This window comes from Nannospalax galili, unplaced genomic scaffold, assembly GCF_000622305.1.
Source record: "Nannospalax galili isolate Female #2095 unplaced genomic scaffold, S.galili_v1.0 scaffold77, whole genome shotgun sequence".
NCBI classification, from domain to species: domain Eukaryota; kingdom Metazoa; phylum Chordata; class Mammalia; order Rodentia; family Spalacidae; genus Nannospalax; species Nannospalax galili.
This window is the reverse complement of record NW_008341457.1, coordinates 3,027,034-3,040,662: the sequence shown is the minus strand read 5'-3', so window position 1 is coordinate 3,040,662 and position 13,629 is coordinate 3,027,034. Positions and strand designations below refer to the sequence as shown.

At 57.8% G+C, this 13,629-nt stretch overlaps 1 protein-coding gene across 2 annotated transcripts in view; it reads right to left on the bottom strand.

Moving 5' to 3' along the window:
• Positions 1-615: 615 nt before the first annotated feature.
• Positions 616-13,629, bottom strand: part of Rexo1 (RNA exonuclease 1 homolog) — a 20,890-nt gene continuing 7,876 nt past the window's right edge. The window contains exons 2-16 of one of the 2 annotated variants that reach the window (XM_008837137.3): positions 8,524-10,250; positions 7,696-7,791; positions 6,828-7,041; positions 5,447-5,610; positions 4,839-4,970; positions 4,379-4,502; positions 3,608-3,721; positions 3,323-3,460; positions 3,118-3,231; positions 2,698-2,771; positions 2,318-2,428; positions 1,879-1,994; positions 1,658-1,796; positions 1,467-1,587; positions 616-1,388 (exon numbers count right to left, since the gene is read on the bottom strand). In XM_008837137.3, coding sequence (XP_008835359.1) covers positions 1,300-1,388; positions 1,467-1,587; positions 1,658-1,796; positions 1,879-1,994; positions 2,318-2,428; positions 2,698-2,771; positions 3,118-3,231; positions 3,323-3,460; positions 3,608-3,721; positions 4,379-4,502; positions 4,839-4,970; positions 5,447-5,610; positions 6,828-7,041; positions 7,696-7,791; positions 8,524-10,250 — 3,473 coding nt within the window. In that variant the 3' untranslated portion in view covers positions 616-1,299. Of the gene's footprint in view, positions 1,389-1,466; positions 1,588-1,657; positions 1,797-1,878; positions 2,044-2,317; positions 2,429-2,697; positions 2,772-3,117; positions 3,232-3,322; positions 3,461-3,607; positions 3,722-4,378; positions 4,503-4,838; positions 4,971-5,446; positions 5,611-6,827; positions 7,042-7,695; positions 7,792-8,523; positions 10,251-13,629 lie in introns of those variants that run through there. The other variant, XM_029565435.1, reaches the window with a different exon arrangement.

The following is a 13,629-nucleotide window of genomic DNA, read 5'->3' as shown; positions in this document are numbered from 1 at the left end:
CTTGTGGGTGCCCCCAGGGGCTCTGCAGATTCTAGACACAGACCTTAAAGGAAAGCCATCCACTTGAGTGCAACTGCAGCCTAGACAGGTGTCAGGGCGCCGCCTGCAGACAGGCTTGCTCCCCAGCAGTCACCTTCTGGAGCATTCTGACTGGTTTCCCCACATCCTGATCCACAAGGCTCCCAGTGCCCAGCTTTCTGATTTCAGTTAAGGCTGGGCCTAATGGCTCTCTGGCCTCCTCCCTGGCCCATGCCAGACTGTTAAAGAGGAGGCGAATCCAGCTATGACCACATGGCATGTGAGTGAGGCGAGACTGACCAGGACTCCGCCAGTTCAGGAACAGAGTGGCTATGGTGGCCAGGTCATTTCTTAGGACCCCAGCAGACAGACACTCCTGGTCTCCATCCCTGGATGCTCTGAGATGCAGGTCTCATGAGCAAAGAGACAGGAAGGTGGCCCTCAGGGGCAAGGCTGCATACCCAGGCCACCCAAGGCTCTGCGTTGTCCCATAACTGGTCGCCACAGCAGAGTGGTGCGGACCCAGCAGGTCACGGGGTCAGGGACCCCACGGGGGTACGCCGAGGTCCTGCCTGGTCCCAAGAGCACCATACACCATGAAATCTAAATACAAATATTTATTCGGTCCCTACCCACAGAGGAGGCAGCGCCCAGGATGACAGCCCAGGAAGGACAGGCATGGAGCCTGGCCTGGCCTGACTCTGGGGAGTCAAAGAGTCCAGGTAGACTGGGGATGAATTCTGGAAACCACCACCCAAAGGCAGGGGACATCCGGGCCCACTGGGAGCTGGATGTGGGGTCTGAGCCCTGGCTTGAGTCTACTCTGTTCCCCGTGGGTGCTCAGGAAGGGACAACACAGGGCCGGAGGTCCTGGGGTGAGGTAAAGGAATAACTGTGCAGGGCAACAGGACTAAATTAAAAATTAATAAAAATAATATAAAATAAAAAAAGACAACCCGTCTCAAAGAGAGCACAAAGGTTTGCCCTGCCCCTGGGTTCTGTACAAAGGAACGGAGAGGCAGTGGGCTCTGCTGCCCAGCTGCAGCACAGGCCGGGTCAGGGCATTGAGTGGGACGGGTGTAGAGCTGGGCTCAGCTGCTCTCAGCCCCACTCTGAGTCCTCAGGTCCTCAGACCCTGCAGCCCATGCTAGAGAGGCACACCGTCAGCTCGTACATTTATTGTACAGTTTGAAAAGAGACCTGGGTCTGAGGGTGGCCAGGGCTGTGGGTGGCCAGAGCTGCAGGAGAGGCGGTGGTGGTGGTGATGGGATGGGTGGGGCATCATCGCTTGCTCCTGGAGTCTTCTCGGATCTTCCAGGTGACAAGGTGCATGCAGGCGCTGGCATCCTCGCTGGAGCTGTGCCCGTCCACTGCAGGGCAGACTCAAGTCAGTGGGGTCAATGGTGCCCCTACCACCCATCCACCTGGCCCAGAGGGTGACAACTCACCGTTGTCTTGGATGATCTGTCTGAGGTAGTCAGCCATGAGGTTCCGCAGGGAGCGCTTGTAGGGCAGGCCCAGGCGGTGCGGAAACAGCACCGAAGTATCCACCACAGTGCTGTGGATGACCTGCGGGCAGGAGGTAGTCAGGGCCAGGCCAGCAGGGTCTCTCCATCCCCAGCATGGTGATCACTGCTACCTTGAGGGCCAGCAAGTCGCTCTCCAGGCTGTGTCCAATGAGGATGGTATCTGCACTGAACATGCTAAGCAGCACGGCCTGGACATCTCGCAGCGTGATGCTGGTGTCCACGAGGTCGGCCTCTGTCACCCCTGAGAACCTGCAGAGGGCTGGCGTGAGGGCTTCAGGCTAGGTGGGGAGTGGGGCAAGGTCAGGTCCCGTGGGGATGGGTGGGGACGCACCGGGTGTTGTAGTCTACCACCTCATTGTCGGGCTTGACAAACGTGTCGTACACAACCTGCATGTCTGTGTCCACCACTGTGACGCGGGTCAGCTCCAGGCCGTACGTGGTGTAGGACTGTGGGTGTGCAATGGGTTCAGATGTGGCCAGCCACTCCTGCAGAGCCCTGGGGACATGGGGTCCCCACCAGACAGAGACAGTAGGGGCCTCGGTGCAGGCTGGGAACTCAGAGAACCCACCTGGGCAAGCTGAGACACCCCCCCCCAGCACACCTGGCCTGTCACAGGAAATGCAGCCCATGTGGGTGCAGAGATGGTCTAGTGGAGCAGACGTGACTCATGTGACTGTCCTGTGCCACAGCCAGCACCTTGCCTACCAGCTCTGGGCTGCTCAGCTCCCCAAGCTCCTGGAGACCCAGGTTTCTGAGACCTTAGACTTACCATCTCACAGTCAAGAGCGAAGACCCCGGCATGGGCATTGTCTGGAATCTCCTTCTCGAAGGTTCGCACAAAGCCCTCCAGGTTTTCCTTGCGACCGTCCTGCACATGTTGCTGGGAGATGGGAGGGATCAATGGGAGCTACCACAGCCAGGCCTGCAGGTCCAGGGGACCTCCACATTTACTCAGGACATACTCTGGGACCAGTCCTGTGGTGCTAAGCACCACGCTGTATGGTAAGCTTAGCCCTGGGTAGGGCTCAGGACCAAGTGCCCCTTGCTGGGATCCCAGGGCAGGGCTGCGGTGTCCACTGTGTTCCCAACCCAGTACAGGGGGACAGGGCCTAAAGCTAAGAGCGGGGAGGGCACACAGCAGGGACTTACCTTGGCCACCTGACATCCCACAGCACCGACAGCAGCAGAGCAGCACATGTACTGTGTCTCCCAGCCCCCGGCCACTACAGAGAGATGGTGCTCAGCATCCAACACCCACTCAGCAGGGGGCCAGGATTTTGGGACGGGAACTGGGCCAGCAAGACCTCAGGCTTGCAGCTGGGTCACCGCCATCAGGCTGGCGCAGGCTGGGGAGGGTCCCCACCCACTGGGACATTGCAGGAATGTGACCTGGGGAAGCCAGGCTCTGGCAGGAACATCTAGATTACCAGGATCTCTCAGGACAAGTAGAGGGGTTGGGGAAGCTTTGCTCAGGTCAAGGCTAATGGCCTATGGCCTTCCCAGAGGAGAGACTGGCTGGGGTGGCTCGGTAGGCGCAGGACAGTGCTTGTGCCTAGGCAAAGGGCTCACCTCTATTCCGCCGGAGCCGCCCCCAGTGGTAGTAACACTCCTCGTTGCGCACACAGCGGCCAGAGGAGGAAACGAGGTACTCGGTGCCACAGCGACAGCAAATTCTGCAGGAGGCTGTGTGCGAAGAACATGGTCAGAAAGGTAGGATACATGAAGGCCGGCATTGGGCAACGTAAGGTGCCTAGGCTGGAGGGAGGGGACTCACGGTCCTTGGGCTTCTTCTCCTCGGCTGTGAAGATGATGGCGCCCCCTGGGCGTTCGGGGTGGGGGAAGGGGTACCCATTCTCCTTGAGCTGGTCCTGGGTAAGCAGGTACTCTCTGAGCCGGCTGTACAGGGCGGTGCCTGCAGGGGGCAGGGAGGGATTATTTGCTGACTGTCACCTGCTGTGATACAGCTAGGGGTGCACAGCAGGAGGGGAGGAGTTGCTGTTTGGGAAGCAGGCCTTCCTTGCCGTGTGAATCATGGGGCTGCGTGGGGGCACCCACTTACCTTTCAGATCTTCCACTCGGGGGCTGCTGGGGCGGCTTAGTGAGAAACTGGTCTTGGCAGCCAACTTGCCCCCCAACACAACCTGGTGGGACACAACCCTGCGGCCACTGGTCTCTGCAGGGAAGGCAAGAGGAAGGCAGGGAAGGGTCACCTCAACACGGCCCCCAACACCATGCACTGCTTCTGGGGTCCTGGCCAGAGGAGGCATGGTTATGTATGCTACATGGGATTTAGGCCCTCAAGGCAGTCACCCCAGAACTGAGCAGCCCCCCACCCAAGCTCAGGGCAGACAGGTACAGTCTGCCATCCATGAAGAAGGTGTATGAGGCAGAGGGGTTTCCATGGCTACTTGAGCAAGTGACTAATGGGTTTGGAGGCTTTGAGCTGTCAGGGACCTGTGAAGGCCATCCTGGCCCCTTCTGAGGGTGGGGGGAAGCTAATGGAGGCAGGGGGCTGCAGAGGCAGGCAAGATAGCCAGGGTGACTACTTAATGTGACCTCTCGAGGTAATGAAACATCTTAACCTGCTCTTCCTCCCTCTCCCGGCTTAATGGGCAGAGCCTGGCCTCCCACTTTGAAGAGGCTGCGTGGCTCCATTAGCGGAGTCTGCTCATCTGGGAGGCAGTGAAGGCGGGAAGGTGGATGGTAAAGAGGGGCCATTCCTGGGACACACGGAGCATCAGAAGCGAGAGGCTATATTCAGAGAGATGGAGATGATCCCCTCAACCCCACACCTGGGCAAGACCCTCCCCATGCAGCCACCTGGACTCACTGCTGAGGGTGGGCACCGTGTTGGGGACCAGACCCCGGAGCTTTTTGAGAGTGTTCACAGCCACGTTCAAGTAGATGTTTTTGCTAGGGCTGCGGTCATACGCCACCTTTTCCTCATTCAGTGCCTGGACAGGACATGATACTTAGCCCTGAGGCCAAACTGACCCTGGCACCCACAAGTGAATGCCATGTGGTCCCAGGGGAGCTGAGAGGAACTGACTTGGGATGACAGAGGCCAGGTGGTGGAGCCAGGTGAGCCTGACATGGACCCGTTCCTGCGGTAGACACAGGAAGAGCCTGCCCCCGCCCCGCCCCCCAAGAAACTGTACAGACGGCAGGGTTAGTCTGAGATGCCCAGCTGAGAAGCAGGGGGACAAATGGAGACCTCAGCTGCAAACAGTGGTCACAGGGGTCAGGGACTCCCAATCTCACCCCAAGGGAACATACATTTCAGGGCCTACCTTCTCAATGGCCTCCTGGTTGGATGAACAGAACTTAAGGCACTCCTCGATGAACAAGTTGAGATAGCGCTGGCGGATCACAGTGGGGACCTTGCCCCCAAACTCTTTTGGAATAATGGGTTTCTTTAGACTCTGGAGGGAAAAGAGCCAGCCAGGATAAGTCATGCGCCACAAAGCCTCTGAGAGCGACAGGATTGAGCAGTCCACAAATGAGTGCAGCCATGGATCCCAGAAGGAAGGGCTGGGTGCAGATCTGAGTAGAGTGACAGCCTACAACCCCAGTGAGAAGCTGGGAGCATCCTCCAGGGGTAGAACGATAAACTAGAAGACCCCAGTAGGGTAGAGCGCCTCCCTAGAATGAGGGGTTGGGAGTATGGCTCAGGAGTAGAGTGACAGCCTAGAATCCTCCAGTGAGGGGCTGTGACTGTGGCTCAGGGGTAGAGTGACAGCCTAGAATCCCCCAGTGAGGGGCTGTGGGCGTGGCTCAGGGGTACAGTGACAACCTAGAAACCCCCAGTGAGGGGCTGGGGGTGTGGCTGTGTGCAAAGGACAGCCCATAGTTCCTTGGGGCACTGTCAGTAGCCTGGGGAGGCCAGGGCTCAGGGTACCTGGAGTGATGGGCTGTGAGCAATGCGCTTCAGGGTGACAGTGGTGGTGGTCTTGGATGCCATGCCTGACAGCGTGCGTGTCTTCAGCAGCTGGCTGCTGGGCTCAGGGCCGTTGGGTGCCTGGCTGCTGCTGGCCAGAAGCGCCTTCTTGGCACCTGACTGGGCTGGTAGGGAACAGGGAATGTGAGCACAGGAGGACAGCAGGCCCATGACGGAGCTGCAGAGCACTAGGAAGCTGCGGTCATTGAGCGTGAGCAGGATGTGCATCTTGCAGCACAGTGGGAGCCGGTGTACTGGGCTAGGGCTGTGGAAGGACATGAGCCTCTAGAGGCTCTGGGGTAAATCCATGGAGGTGGGGAGGGCAGTGTGGGCAGCACAGCTGTGGAGGCCGGCCCAAGCAATGCCACAGTCGGGGTGATCTGGAGAATGGCAGGGCGTGGGAGGGGCCTCTGTCGCATGTTCCAGCCCCCGACTCCGAGGTATTGACGTCAGAGAGGTTAGCCCCGGCTTCCTGGGTGCAAGACCAGAGGGCCTGGGGATGTCCAGCTGCTCATTGTGACAGGCTGCCTGCCTATGGCCCCGATGAAGTCACAAACCACAGTCTCTGCCCTGAGGGGGGCCATACAGGGGCGTGGGGGCCTGCCCAACAGAGTCCAGGGACACCCAGGAGGAGCAGTGTTGCGCAGGGGACATCTGTCTCTAGTCAGGGTCGCTAGCTAGAGACAGGGCTAGGCCGCTCTGCCATCCATCCTGGAAGTGACCTGGAGGTTGCACTTGTCAAGGGGGGAGCTTCCCCAGCTGCCCTCAGCCTCCCAGTAAGGAGACCAAGGTGGGCATTTGGGGGTGTGCCCAGAGAACAGGCGTGCCCCATGGATGGGCAGGAACTGTCTAAAGACCCTGCAGTCCTGAGGAGAGCAGGCAGATCGTCCACTCTCCCTAAGTGGGTCCTGAGCAGGAAGACCCCCGCCAGTCATGGCTAGTGAGAGGTTATCTGCTAGGGCAGCAGTGCTCTCCCTAGGGGCCCTGTCCACTCCTGATCTTAATAGTTATGGGCCTATTCTAGGAAAGCCCAAGCCAGATCTCACCCCAGGCCTCCAGGCCAGGCCACCACCATTCACCAGGACCATCTTCATCCCTGGACTGGCCAGTCCCCCACTGCACCTTGGCCTCCAGCATCCCCAGAGCCTGTGTCTGAGAGGAGGTGAGGAGGCTGACCAGGCTTTCTGGCCCTTCCCGTCCCCATTCCACAGATAGACACACTAAGGCCAGGTGAGTACACAAGGTCAAGGGCTTCAAGGATGTGCTTGAGTTCTGTCCTTGTACCCCAGGAGCTCTTTTTCCCCACACACCAGGGCAAGAACCAATTGGGGCCAGGACCTACCGGTGGCCAGGAGGGGGTTGGGTACATGAGCAATCCTCCTCTTCTCTCCAGGGGCCGAGATGTGTATGGAAGAGGGTTTCTCAGGCAGCCGTGGTGCAGCCTGCAGCCAGCTGGCTGAGTCCCGCTGTGCCTGCTGTGCCCGCCGGTAGCATACCTCCTGAGCCGTCGGGGGCCGGGTTGGGGGCGCCTCAGGGGCCCTCCTCAGGGCCTCTGCCTGAAAGCATACACACCCTGGGTCCCAGTTGTGAGTCTGAGGCAGTCATGGCAGGCTAGGCTGGGATGCTGCACTAGCAGATGTGGCAGGCCCCCAGGGCTGGGAGAACTATTGCACTCAAGCCTCCCACAGCATCTGAAAGCCTGGAGCTTCTGCTGCCCCAGGGTGCATAGTCCAGGGGTGGTTAGGGGCATACTCCCTACCCTCAGGCTCTCCTGGGGCCCAATGGTCTGCTGGACCAGGGGGTAGGGTGGGAATCCCAGCCCTCCACCCAAGGCTGTAATGACTCCTGGATCCTTGTACATGCCTAACCTTGTGGTCTCACCCCATTGCCCCGTGTTCCCTGCCCTAGGTCTCCCCAGGAGCCTCACTGACTTCTAGCTACAACTGAGGCTGCCTGGGCAAAGAGGCCCAGCAAGGGGGGGCAGTCTGTTCCGCTCACAATACCCTCTGTATACACCTTGAGCCTCACTGCTCTGTGCCCAGGGCCGGGGACAATGGGAAGACAGGACATGGGTGGGGCACTCCTGTCCCTTCTGAACAGGCAGGCTGGATACGAGTTTGCCAAAGGATGACAGCACAAGGTACATGGGAGATGGCTGGTTGGGACCCTCCCTCCTGCCATCCTCATACCCCGCCAAATCTGGGTCTTACCTCCCTGCCCGGCTTGCACAGGTGGGAGACCCTCCTCTTCTGCCCCGGGAACAGAGTGGTCAGGCCCACGTGCTCTTTCTCCTCCTCCTTGGGGGGCTGAAACACACACCTGCACCTCACTATGGGCAGCTCCCAACTCTCCACCTGGCCTCATGTCACCCCCAGACATTGGCCAGTGCTAAGCAGGTGAAAGCCCTACAAGGATCAGCACCCTGAGGCCCAGCCTAACATCTGCCCCCTGAGGCCAGGGTAGCCGTTTTGTGGGCATGCCCCCTAAGTGTGCATGGCCTGCCACTGCTGCCCCACACCCCACCCTGGGCGGCAGTTTGGAGGTCAAGGCCAGTCAGAGGAACCAGCCCAGTTCACTTTTGTTCAGGTCGAGCTCCCTCTGGTGGCCAATGTGGAGACAGAGGATAGTGGGGCACCCTGGTGGGTCAAGGCCAGCCTGAGCCAAGCCAGTCAGGGAAAAAGGGAGGGGAGAAGAGGAAAGAAGGGGCAGAGGCCAGAAAAGCAAGGTGTTGGAGGAGGGACAGAAGGAGAGGAGGGACAAGGAGCTGGGGACAGAGGCGCGGCAGGTGCAGGGCAGGAGGGCCCGGTACCCCTTTGCTGGTCAGTCTGAACAGTCAGTCCGATGCTGCCGCGGGGAGCCGGCTGGATGGACGCAAAGCCAGCGTCCTCGCTCTGGGCAGGGTACAGGGGGCAGCGGATGGCCACTGAGGGTTCCTGAATTTTGAATGGAGTTAAGAGGCCAATGCTGAAGGGGTGCAGAGTTGGCTGGAAATGGCTGCAGGACAGGGTGTCCCCTTCACAAGGCCCCAGTGCTCTCACCTGCCGGGCCAGCCGGCCTTTGTCCTCTGTCTTCACACTGGTGGCCTCATGGAAGATACGTAGACACTCCTCCATGGGGTCTGTGTCAAACTCCACCTCCTTCTCCAGGGCTGAGTAGTCCACATCGGCGGCATCATCGCTGGAAGAGGATGGGGAGGACGAGGAGGGTGGAGCGGGGGGCATGGCCTTGAGGTGCTTGGGAACCTGAGCCTTACCCAGGCCCAGGCTGGAGTCTGAGTCTGATTCGGAGTCTGAGCTGAGGCTGGGCAAGGTTGGGGGCCAGACACGGGGTGCCCCAGCCCCCAGGCCAGAGTCCTCCTCTTCACTCTCATCCCCAAAGAGGTCAGCATGGCTCAGGGCCCGTTTCTTCAGCTTTGGGGCATCCTGGGGGGCAGCCTCATCCAGGGAGCGGGTCTTGCGCTCCACCAGCTTCCCTGACAGTGCCTTCCCGCCACCCTTCCGAGCCAGTGGCATGTGGGGGCTGGACCCAGAGTCCTGGGGCCGGGGGCCCCCACTGGAGGGGCAGCTAGGCCCCCCTTTCCCTGAGCTGGCCACTGCAGTGGCTGAAGATGGCTTTTTCTTGGTCCCCTCAGACCGATGGGCCTTGCCCCGGGCACTGGTGGCCTGTGGGGTCTTCCTATCCCTGCAGACCTTCTCAGGGGGCCGACCTCGCTCCTTCCTCCGATCCTTCTTGTGGGAGTTGCCCTTGTGGTCAAGGTCAGCTGCAGTCCCACTTTTCTTCTTCTTAGTTTTGCTCTCCTTAGGGATCCCGGGATCCTGAGAGGCCCTGGCTAGGGAACCTGGCTTGACCGGGGACACCTGGCCTGGCACCTTGGGGGCCTGTCCCAGGTCTTCCACATCGCACTGCACAGCCATCTCCTTGGTCCCCCGTGGACCACTCTCCCCGGGCTCCAGGCCCTCCTTGGAGGGAAGTTTTGCAGGGGTCTTGGTTTTGGGGCCCGCCCCAGCCTTGGGGGTACTGCTGGGGGTCTTGGGGATACTGGCATCAGTTTTGGGGGAGCTGGCCACCTCATCTTCTGAGTCTGAGAACCTGGCTTCACAGCCTCCGAAGGGGTCACAAGGCTTCTTGAGGGCGGGTGTGTAGGGCTCACTGCCCCGGGAGCCCCGGGGCCGCTTGGTGGCCCGCTCATCCCTGGAGCTGGCCCTGCCAAGGTGGCGAGCTGAGTAGTTGGACAGTGGGTCATATTCCAAGTCTGTGGATGGCTTCGAGTTATCCACTACATACTTGCTGCTGGGCATGGAGCGGCCATAGCGGCGTGGTTGTCCCACGGCCTTGGGGACATACTCAAGAGCACCTCCACCACTTCCTGCTCTGGCTGGACCCCTCTCCAAAGGGGCCAGTGAGTACTTACTGCCTGGCTCTGCGGGTGTGGCCAGTGGGGTAGGCTGGTAACTGGTGTCTGGGTTCAGCAGGCCATGACTGGCTGGTGTATGGCTGAAGACCAGTGGGAAGGTGTCATCATCATCATCCAGGCCCGTGGTGGGGCTGTGGGGTGCCAGGGCCGAGGCCCCGGCTCCGTGCTCCCGCGTAGTCTCCAGCAGCTCCTGGTAGCGCCTCTGCTCCAGCTCCACCTCACTGCGCACTGCCTCAATGGCTTGGTTGACCAGCTCCAGTTCCAGCATGCCATCTGTCTGGCCCAGCGTGCCATTCTCCCTCTGCATTGGCGGCTGGGGCAGCTCAGGGTTGTATGGATCATAGCCAAGCCCTGGAAGGGTAGAGTACAGACAGCCAGTGAGTAGGGTGAAGGCAGGGAACCCACCTTCCAAAGTCGGGTGTGGTGTTGATGCCTTTAATCCCAGCACTCATGAAGCAGAAGGTGGGTCTAGGGAGTTCCAGGCCAGCTGGGGCTATAGGGAGACCCTGTCTTAACACTCTTTCAAAATAAACAAATAAGAGAGGAAAGAGGATGGAGAGAGAGGGGGAGGCACTGAGGTTGGATAAAGCCAGCCTGAATCTGACTTCCCATCCTTGTCCCCAGAGCCTGTGGACAGGTCCCTTCTAGTGGCAGAATGGACCCCCACAAAGGGGCTCATGCTGAGGACTCTGAGCTGAGGATCATTCTGGAACTATCTAGGGTCCAGGGTCACCATGGGGTCTTTAGGGGAGGGAGCAGGGTGAGAAGCAGAGAAGACTGGGACGCACTACTGCTGGCTGTGAAGAGGGAGGATGGGGCCACAAGTGGAAGGATGCAGGGCCTCCAAACACTGGGTTGGGCTTGGATGAGCAGGACAGGGATGCTGTCCAGAGCATAAGAGATAAGGTGCCACACCTAGATTTAGGCGGCTGCCCTTCAGTTCTATGAACTGGCTGTTTCTTGTTCTTTTTGAGACAGGGTCCCCCTGTAGTCCTGGCTGGCCTGGAACTCACTATGTAGACCAAGCTGGCTTCCATCTCATAGAGATCTGCCTGCCTCTGCCTCCCGAGTGCTGGGATTAAAGATGTGCTCCACCACACCTGACTTGGAAGGGCTGTTTTAAGCCACTCATATTGTGATAACTTACAGCATCCATTGGGAGCTAATGCCCTAAAAATATTAGTTTTTGCATGTAAAAGAGTCCCCACTGGAGCTAGAAAGCTGATTCAGCAGTTCAGAGCACTGGCTGCTCTTGCAAAAGACCCAGGTTCGAGTCCCAGCACCCACACAGCAGCTAACAACCATCCATAACTCCAGTTCCAGGGGAATTCAGTGCTCTCTTCTGACCTCCACAGGCATTGCACAACACAGGTGCACTTACATCCATGCAGGCAACACACACAAAAATAAAAACATAGTCACCACATCTAAAGTTGAGGCAGGGAAAAGAGTTCTCACCTAGAACTTAATGGAGAAAGTTCACAGGGAGTTTTCTGATGCCCAGAGCAGGGACAGTTAGGAGCTCAGGGTGAGCCTAACAGTTGACACAGGAGACCCAGCCCACTCACTCACCATGACTGGTAGGCAGCATTAGCAAGTAATGAGAAAAGGGATGGGTTCTGACTTTTGATTTTCTTTCTTTGGCAGGATTTCACTATGCAGCCCAGATTGGTCTCTCGCTATGTAGCCAAGGATGACCCTGAACTTCTGATCATCCTGCCACTACCTCCCCAGTGGTGAGATGACCATGTGAGATGCCAGGCTGGCTGGGTTTGGACTTTTGAAATCAGTTTTGCAATAATTAAAAGCAGCTACTCAAAGCCAGGCCTGGTAATATACGCCTTTAATCCCAGCATTGGGGAGGCTGAGGCAGGCAGATCTCTCTGAGTTTGAGACCCTGTCTCAAAAGAATAAAAAAATAAATAAAAATAAAAAGGGCAGGGGGAACAGCTAGCTACTTGGAAGTCTGAGGCAGGAAGATTGTAAGTTCAAGGCCAGCCTGGGTAACTTAGCAAGATGCTGTCTCAAAATGAAAAGTTAGGAGGGCTAGGGGCATGGCTCAGGGGTACAGTGACCACCTCAAATCCCCCAGTGAGGGGCTGGGGGTATGGCTCAGGTAGAGTAACAGCCTCAAATCCCCCAGTGAGGGGCTGAGGGTATGGCTCAGGTAGAGTAACAGCCTCAAATCCCCCAGTGAGGGGCTGAGGGTGTGGCTCAGTAGCTGGGCACTTGCCTGGGTCTCAAAGTCCCTAGGGAAAGGAGATGAGGGAGGAAGTGTGGAAGCAACTAAAAAAAAAAAAGGCATTCAACCAGAGCTAAAAAGAACATTAAACCCAAGGCCACTAGCCTGCCTACACGTCACACCCCTGTGTGTGAACCCAGAAAGGGTGGTGGGAAGACACCAGATTAAGCCTAGTACATTCTGTCTGGCTTTGGGGGATTTTTTTTTTTTTCGTATTTATTGGGGTGGGGGTATGGCAGTCAAAGGACAATTTGTTCTCTCCTTCCACCATGTGGGTCCTGGATATTGAACTTAGGTCTTCAGGACTGGCTGAAAGCTCCTTTACCTACTGGGCCCTCTCACCAGCCCTTTTGTTTCTTTTTTGAGACAGAGTCTCACTGTAGCTCAGGTTGCCTGAGAACTCATGGTGGTCCTCCTGCCTCATCCTCCTGAGTGCTGGGGTGACAGGTGGGAACCACAGCTAGCAGGTTTATACAGGTTTGAACACAGCTGCCAGGGACTTGGCTCTGGCCACCTGCAATTCAGATGTGGACACAAGGGGCCCTGGAAGTGGTGATCTGAGGCTGACAGGCTCATAGCTGAGGTACTCACTGATGCCACTCTCCCTGGGTCCCCTGCCCCATCCTCCTTCCAAGGCAGGGTCCTCTGGGGACCCTGTCAAGGTTCAAAAAGCTCCCTGAGTTCCAGGCACATGAGGGGCACATGAAGGAGAGGATCCTGGCACAAGAGGTGAGGGGACCCTGGCACAGGTAGTATGTCAACTTGACAGACTCTAGAGTCACCTTGGGGACCAGCCTCTGGGACTGTCTGTAAGGGAACTTCTATATTAGGTTAACAGAGATGGGAAGACCCAAGCTGAACGTGGGCAGGAGCATCCCATGCATGAGCTGGGGTCACAGACTGAATAAAATATAAAAAGGGAGGAGCTACAGAGTGGTTAAGAGTACTCAGAGTACTCACTGGCTGTTCTTGTAGAGGACCCAGGTTTGGTTCCCAGCACCCACATGATGGCTAACAACCGTAACCCCAGTTCCAGTAGATCCGACACCCTCTTCAGGCCTCCACAGGCATTTTACACACATGGTGTCCTTACATACATGTAGGCAAAACACTCACACACACAAAATCTTTAAAAAAGGAAAAAAGGGGCTGGGTGTGGTGGCACACAGCTTTAATTCCATAACTGGGGAAGGCAGAGGCAAGTGGATCTCTGAAGGGTCCAGGCCAGCCTGGGCTGCATAGTGAGTTCCACGCCAGCCAGGGCACCACAATGAGACATTGTCTCAAAAAAAAGAGAAAGGGAGGGGCTGGAGAGATGCCTCAGCAGTTAAGAGCACGCTCTGCTTTTGTGAACCCGGGTTTGATTCCCAGCACCCACATGGCAACTACAAACCGTCCTTAACTCCAGTTCCAGGGGAATCTGAAGCCCTCTTCTGACCTCCACAGCAATGCATGACAGGGGTGCACTCACATACATGCAGGCAATGC